We start from the raw sequence: 7,500 nt of genomic DNA on the forward strand, positions 1-7,500 counted from the left end.
AAGGCAGGCTAATGGAGTGCGGAGTGTGAGAAATGGAGGTGTGTGTGTGTGATTGTGGGAATAAGTGTGAGGATGTGTTGAGGTGAAAATGAACGTAAAAAGGAAGAATGGTTGTAGGGAAAAAGAATATTAATATTAGTTATGGGGGGGGGGGGGGGGGGTCTGGAGGAGCAATTGACTGATTGCCCCTTTCAAGGGCAACAGACGTACGATTTTTTGTCTAAATTTCACCATTATGCTTTTAGAATAGCTCACTTCTCACTATCATCATCATTATCACAATCACTATTATTACTATCATTATTATTATTATTATTATCATTATTGTAGTTGCCATTATAGTTATTTTTAACAAACCGGTCGATTACCATTGATGTTGTTGTTAATCTATTATTACTACCATTATCATCGCCCCTGTCACCTATCACTGCCTTTTTTATGATTCCCAGTATCTTTAACATTGGTAGTGACCCTATGTTTACTATATCTATTCATACCATCATCAAAATCTGTAACATAAGTAATTTTGTTGTCAGTATCGTAGCAGCCATGCAAATATAACCTAACAGTATGGATATGTTCCCACTTACTGTACAGAGGATATATATTCACATTACTCGTATTAAAACACACAAAAAAATGAAGAAAAACAAAAAAATGTCTCACCAGGATCACATTCCGAAGCCATGACACTTGCTGTTGTCACTGGGAAGAAAATATACATGAGAGTTTTTATTTTCATTTTTTACTATTTTTATTTTGTTTTATTTTTTATTTTTATTTATTATTTTTATTATTTTTATTTTTTTTTTCATTTTTCAGTTTTTATTTTTACTTGACTCGTCCGCTCAAATAAAGAGAGGAGAGAGAGAGGGAAAGAAGTTAATAAATGTGGTCAGAAAGGGAAGGAAACTAAAGGACTGGTCATGGCGAAAGGATTAAGAAATAGAGAGACAAAAAGACTTTTCATAATCCATTTTGAAGTATACATTAGAAGTATAATTGAAATCAGAAAGACTTTTTTGCTATCGAAGTAACAAATGTTTCTTATAAATCCAAGACCAATAGTCTTTATTTTTTCTCTCTCGATCATATTTATCATTTGGTTACTTGGTTTAGGTTTAAGAAAGTGAGTGGATTCTTGTAATTATTATGATATTGTTAATATCATCATTATCATCATCATCATCACATCATTAATCATCACCATCATTATTATACAAGTTTGCACATCGCTGAAGTGAATTCTTGTAACCCGTTTAAAAAGTGAATAAAATTAAAGGCTGGCTAGTTTAGTGAAAAGGCCATATAATTAATTAGATGAAAACGCCAAATGTATATTCAATTCATGGGTACAAAACAAAAAGGGAGAAATGCACTAAGACAGGGTAAGACTTCAAATTTCTCAAAGACACTAGAAAAAAATATTTTCTTTTCCTCATTTCTTTGCCAGCATCTATACACGCAGCGCTGTCGTTTGTTCAGCATATTCTAATAATAACGATTTATGAAGAGACCTAAAGGCACGATTCCTAAAGATATTCTAATTCTATAGAATAAAATACGAGGTGTATATTTATACATAATAATCGATTTAAGATAAAAGAACAGTCTTAAAGAGAGGGAAGAACTACACTTACAAGATGTGAAATAATCTATGCAGGCAAAAAGTGATGCCAAAAAATGAAGCAAATCGGATCCCCTCGTGCATCCCAGCTTGACCTCGCCTTGCAGTGAACCAACTACCTGCACCGTGACCTTGCATAACCATCCCTCGCATGAAGGTTCCTAAAGTCACGGCAGATCATTGTCATTCTCTTAAAAGACACCATACTTTTAATGTATTTCTCTGTTTAGATTTTCATCGCACTACTCCAGAATATGTACTTATGAAATATTAATTCCTGTTATATGATGTGCCTTCCCTATTATCAAGTACACACATTTTTAAACAGAAATACTTGTATATTTGCTCCACATGCGCAACCTCCTAGCGGCACATTTGACACTTCTGTTGTCACAACAACCCTCTCGCCTTTCGGAGCGGAGTTCATCAGTACTATTTGGTTTTTTTAAAATTATTTCCCAATATTCCGGAGAAGTGAACTCTACATTAAATTATTACAAGCTCTGGGATGCTGCTAAGCTCTGCGAAGTGCAAGAATTATATCCCTGTCGAAATTCTGCCGTAATTAGCCGACGGAAATCAGAGGTTCGTTCCCAGCCGCACCAATCCTTCACCCTCTTCGGCAAGGTAAAACCAAAATTCCATCTTTAAATGTACTAAACATCCAAGGAGATGAAGCGGTTGGCGTTCGGGTTTGTTGAAGGTTTGGAAAGGTTTTTGGTTCATAAGGCGGTTTTATGATGATGTGTGCGTTTAGTATGGAGTTCGTCCGTATGGGGAACATCGATTCGAATCTTCCGTGACCGAATCTTAGGTCGGACTTTTCATTTTTCCACTTTCCCACTTTTTAATTACCTGTTATGAGCGATTTCGCGAGAAGAAGAGCGAGAGAGCGAGAGAGCGAGAGAGGGAAGGGAATAGGCAGAGAGAAAAAGGGAAAATAAAAGAGGAAAAAGGAAAGAGAAAGAAAAAAGAAAAGAGGATAGAGAGAGAGAGATAAAGTGGAAAAGAGAGGAGAGAAAAAGGAAGAGAGAGAAGAGAGAGAAAGAGGAAGAGAGAGAAAAAGGAAGAGAGGGAAGAGAGAGAAAGAGCAAGAGAGAGGAGAGAAAGAACCAGAAAGAGGAAGAGAGAGGAGAGAAAGAGGAAGAGAGAGGAGAGAAAGAGGAAGAGAGAGGAGAGAAAGAGGAAGAGAGAGGAGAGAAAGAGGAAGAGAGAGGAGAGAAAGAGGAAGAGAGAGGAGAGAAAGAGGAAGAGAGAGGAGAGAAAGAGGAAGAGAGAGGAGAGAAAGAGGAAGAGAGAGGAGAGAAAGAGGAAGAGAGAGGAGAGAAAGTGGAAGAGAGAGGAGAGAAAGAGGAAGAGAGGGGAGAGCAAGAGGAAGAGAGGGGAGAGCAAGAGGAAGAGAGGGGAGAGCAAGAGGAAGAGAGGGGAGAGCAAGAGGAAGAGAGGGGAGAGCAAGAGGAAGAGAGGGGAGAGCAAGAGGAAGAGAGGGGAGAGCACGAGGAAGAGAGGGGAGAGCACGAGGAAGAGAGGGGAGAGCACGAGGAAGAGAGGGGAGAGCACGAGGAAGAGAGGGGAGAGCACGAGGAAGAGAGGGGAGAGCACGAGGAAGAGAGGGGAGAGCACGAGGAAGAGAGGGGAGAGCACGAGGAAGAGAGGGGAGAGCACGAGGAAGAGAGGGGAGAGCACGAGGAAGAGAGGGGAGAGCACGAGGAAGAGAGGGGAGAGCACGAGGAAGAGAGGGGAGAGCACGAGGAAGAGAGGGGAGAGCACGAGGAAGAGAGGGGAGAGCACGAGGAAGAGAGGGGAGAGCACGAGGAAGAGAGGGGAGAGCACGAGGAAGAGAGGGGAGAGCACGAGGAAGAGAGGGGAGAGCACGAGGAAGAGAGGGGAGAGCACGAGGAAGAGAGGGGAGAGCACGAGGAAGAGAGGGGAGAGCACGAGGAAGAGAGGGGAGAGCACGAGGAAGAGAGGGGAGAGCACGAGGAAGAGAGGGGAGAGAACGAGGAAGAGAGGGGAGAGCACGAGGAAGAGAGGGGAGAGCACGAGGAAGAGAGGGGAGAGCACGAGGAAGAGAGGGGAGAGCAAGAGGAAGAGAGGGGAGAGCACGAGGAAGAGAGGGGAGAGAACGAGGAAGAGAGGGGAGAGCACGAGGAAGAGAGGGGAGAGAACGAGGAAGAGAGGGGAGAGAACGAGGAAGAGAGGGGAGAGAACGAGGAAGAGAGGGGAGAGAACGAGGAAGAGAGGGGAGAGAACGAGGAAGAGAGGGGAGAGAACGAGGAAGAGAGGGGAGAGAACGAGGAAGAGAGGGGAGAGAACGAGGAAGAGAGGGGAGAGAACGAGGAAGAGAGGGGAGAGAACGAGGAAGAGAGGGGAGAGAACGAGGAAGAGAGGGGAGAGAACGAGGAAGAGAGGGGAGAGAACGAGGAAGAGAGGGGAGAGAACGAGGAAGAGAGATTAGAGAAAGAGAAGAGAGAGAGAAAGTAAGAGAGGAGGGAAAATTAACCGAGAGGAGAAAGAGAGAAAGAGTAAGAGGGAAGAGAGAAAGAGAGAGAGAGAGTAGGAGAGGAGAGAGAGAGTAAGAGGGAAGAGAGTGAGAGAGAGAGTAAGAGGGAAGAGAGAGAGAGAGAGTAAGAGGGAAGAGAGAAAGAGAGTAAAAGGGAAGTGAGAGAGAGAGAGTAAGAGGGAAGAGAGAGAGAAAGAGTAAGATGGAAGAGAGAAAGAGAGTAAGAGGGAAGAGAGAGAGAGAGAGAGTAAGAGGGAAGAGAGAGAGAGAGAGAGTAAGAGGGAAGAGAGAGAGAGAGAGAGTAAGAGGGAAGAGAGAGAGAGAGAGAGTAAGAGGGAAGAGAGAGAGAGAGAGTAAGAGGGAAGAGAGAGAGAGAGAGTAAGAGGGAAGAGAGAGAGAGAGAGAGTAAGAGGGAAGAGAGAGAGAGAGAGAGAGAGTAAGAGGGAAGAGAGAGAGAGAGAGAGTAAGAGGGAAGAGAGAGAGAGAGAGAGTAAGAGGGAAGAGAGATAGAGAGAGTAAGAGGGAAGAGAGAGAGAGAGAGTAAGAGGGAAGAGAGAGAGAGAGAGAGAATAAGAGGGAAGAGAGAGAGAGAGAGTAAGAGGGAAGAGAGAGAGAGAGAGAGTAAGAGGGAAGAGAGAGAGAGAGTAAGAGGGAAGAGAGAAAGAGAGAGAGAGAGAGTAAGAGGGAAGAGAGAGAGAGAGAGAGAGTAAGAGGGAAGAGAGAGAGAGAGAGAGAGTAAGAGGGAAGAGAGAGAGAGAGAGTAAGAGGGAAGAGAGAGAGAGAGAGTAAGAGGGAAGAGAGAGAGAGAGAGTAAGAGGGAAGAGAGAGAGAGAGAGTAAGAGGGAAGAGAGAGAGAGAGAGTAAGAGGGAAGAGAGAGAGAGAGAGTAAGAGGGAAGAGAGAGAGAGAGAGAGAGTAAGAGGGAAGAGAGAGAGAGAGAGAGAGTAAGAGGGAAGAGAGAGAGAGAGAGAGAGTAAGAGGGAAGAGAGAGAGAGAGAGAGAGTAAGAGGGAAGAGAGAGAGAGAGAGAGTAAGAGGGAAGAGAGAGAGAGTAAGAGTAAGAGGGAAGAGAGAGAGTAAGAGGGAAGAGAGAGAGAGAGTAAGAGGGAAAGAGAGAGAGAGTAAGAGGGAAGAGAGAGAGATAGTAAGAGGGAAGAGAGAGAGAGAGTAAGAGGGAAGAGAGAGAGAGAGTAAGAGGGAAGAGAGAGAGAGAGTAAGAGGGAAGAGAGAGAGAGAGTAAGAGGGAAGAGAGAGAGAGAGTAAGAGGGAAGAGAGAGAGAGAGTAAGAGGGAAGAGAGAGAGAGAGAGTAAGAGGGAAGAGAGAGAGAGAGAGTAAGAGGGAAGAGAGAGAGAGAGAGTAAGAGGGAAGAGAGAGAGAGAGAGTAAGAGGGAAGAGAGAGAGAGAGAGTAAGAGGGAAGAGAGAGAGAGAGAGTAAGAGGGAAGAGAGAGAGAGAGAGTAAGAGGGAAGAGAGAGAGAGAGAGTAAGAGGGAAGAGAGAGAGAGAGAGTAAGAGGGAAGAGAGAGAGAGAGAGTAAGAGGGAAGAGAGAGAGAGAGAGTAAGAGGGAAGAGAGAGAGAGAGAGTAAGAGGGAAGAGAGAGAGAGAGAGTAAGAGGGAAGAGAGAGAGAGAGAGTAAGAGGGAAGAGAGAGAGAGAGAGTAAGAGGGAAGAGAGAGAGAGAGAGTAAGAGGGAAGAGAGAGAGAGAGAGAGTAAGAGGGAAGAGAGAGAGAGAGAGTAAGAGGAAGAGAGAGAGAGAGTAAGAGGAAGAGAGAGAGAGAAGAGTAAGAGAAGAGAGATAGAGAAGAGATAGGGAAGAGAGAGGAGAGAGTAAAAGGAAGAAAGAGAGAATTGAGGAGAGAGAGAGTAAGAAGGAAGAGAGAGAGAGAAGAGATAAAGGGAAGAGAGAGAGAGAGAGAGAGATAGTAAAGAAAAGAGAGAGAGAGAGAGAGTAAGGGGGAAGAAGAGAGAGAGAGAGAGTAAGAGGGAAGAGAGAGAGAGAGAGAGTAAGAGGAAAAGAGAGAAGAGAGAGTGGGAAAGAGGGAGAGAGAAAGAAAAAAGAGAGAGAGTAAGAGGGAAGAGAGAGAGAGAGAGAGAAAAAGATAGAAAGAGAGAGAGATAAAGTGAGAGAGAGAAAGAGAGAAAGAGAGAAAGAAAGAAAGAGAGATGAGGGAGAAAAAGAAAAGAGAGAGACAGAGACGGAGAGATAAATTTTATTAATTGATGCATTTTTTTGTTTTTTTTATATCAATACGACAAGAGCTCGACCTCATCAAGAGGCACCTTTGCTATTGACTCACCTCGAAGCAGAAACAGACTGAAATGCGCCAACTTCCTCCAGGCGGGGAAGAAAATGACGCCCTTTTCGTACATCGCTCCTGGAGAGAGTTTCTGGAGACCTGTGAATACATACATACAAACATATTGAAGTACATACATACATACAGCCGAATTCTGTGATCATGATGGTGGACCTTGACTTGAGAGCTGACAAGCCCCCCCCCCCCCCCCATTATCTCTCACTCACTTCTCCACTCCCTCTCACTCACTCCCACTCCTTCTCCCTCTCCCACACTTCCTCTCTCTCACTCCCACTCCTCCCTCTCTCACTCACCCACACTCCCTCTCCCTTACTCCCTCTCACTCCTTTCCACTCTCTCCACCTTATTCCGTCTCACTTCCTTCCCCACACTCTAACTCATCCCCTTCCCTCCCTCTCTCTCTCATTCCCTCCCTCTCTCTCTCATTCCCTCCCTCTCACTCCCTCGCCCACACTCCTTTCCCCTATCTCCCCCACACTCTTCCCACCCACATTCCCTCCCTCACTCCCTCTCACTCCCCACACTCCCTCCCTCCCTCTCTCCCTCTCTCCCTCCCTCCCTCTCTCCCTCCCTCCCTCCCTCCCTCCCTCTCTCCCTCCCTCCCTCCTTCCCTCCCTTCCTCCCTCCCCCACACTCCTTTTCTTCCTCCCTCCCCCACACTCCCTTTCTTCCTCCCTCCTCAATCACTCCCTCTCACTCCCCACACTCCCTCCCTCCTCTCTCTCCCTCCCTCCCTCCCTCCCTCCCTCCCTCCCTCACTCCCTTCCTTCCCCACACTCCCTTTCTTCCTCCCTCCCTCTCACTCCCTCCCTCCCTCCCTCCCTTCCTCCCTTCCTTCCTCCCTCCCCCACACTCCCTTTCTTCCTCCCTCCCTCTCCCTCCCTCCCTCCCTCCCTCCCTCCCTCTCTTCCTCCCCCACACTCCCTTTCTTCCTCCCTCCCTCTCACTCCCTCCCTCCCTCCCTCCCTTCCTCCCTTCCTTCCTTCCTCCCTCCCCCACACTCCCTTTCTTCCTCCCTCCCTCTCACTCCCTTCCTCCCTCCCTTCCTTCCTTC

General features: G+C 46.1%; 1 protein-coding gene across 1 annotated transcript in view; it reads right to left on the minus strand.

Annotated features, from left to right (window-relative positions):
• LOC125025747 overlaps window positions 1-7,500 on the minus strand; it is a 15,935-nt gene that overhangs the window by 7,591 nt on the left and 844 nt on the right. The window contains exons 2-4 of the mRNA XM_047613934.1: window positions 6,426-6,524; window positions 667-705; window positions 1-8 (exon numbers count right to left, since the gene is read on the minus strand). The exon at window positions 1-8 is cut by the window's left edge and continues 208 nt beyond it. Coding sequence (XP_047469890.1) covers window positions 1-8; window positions 667-705; window positions 6,426-6,498 — 120 coding nt within the window. The 5' untranslated portion in view covers window positions 6,499-6,524. The remainder of the gene's footprint in view (window positions 9-666; window positions 706-6,425; window positions 6,525-7,500) is intronic.

Source organism: Penaeus chinensis, chromosome 5, assembly GCF_019202785.1.
Source record: "Penaeus chinensis breed Huanghai No. 1 chromosome 5, ASM1920278v2, whole genome shotgun sequence".
Lineage (NCBI taxonomy): Eukaryota > Metazoa > Arthropoda > Malacostraca > Decapoda > Penaeidae > Penaeus > Penaeus chinensis.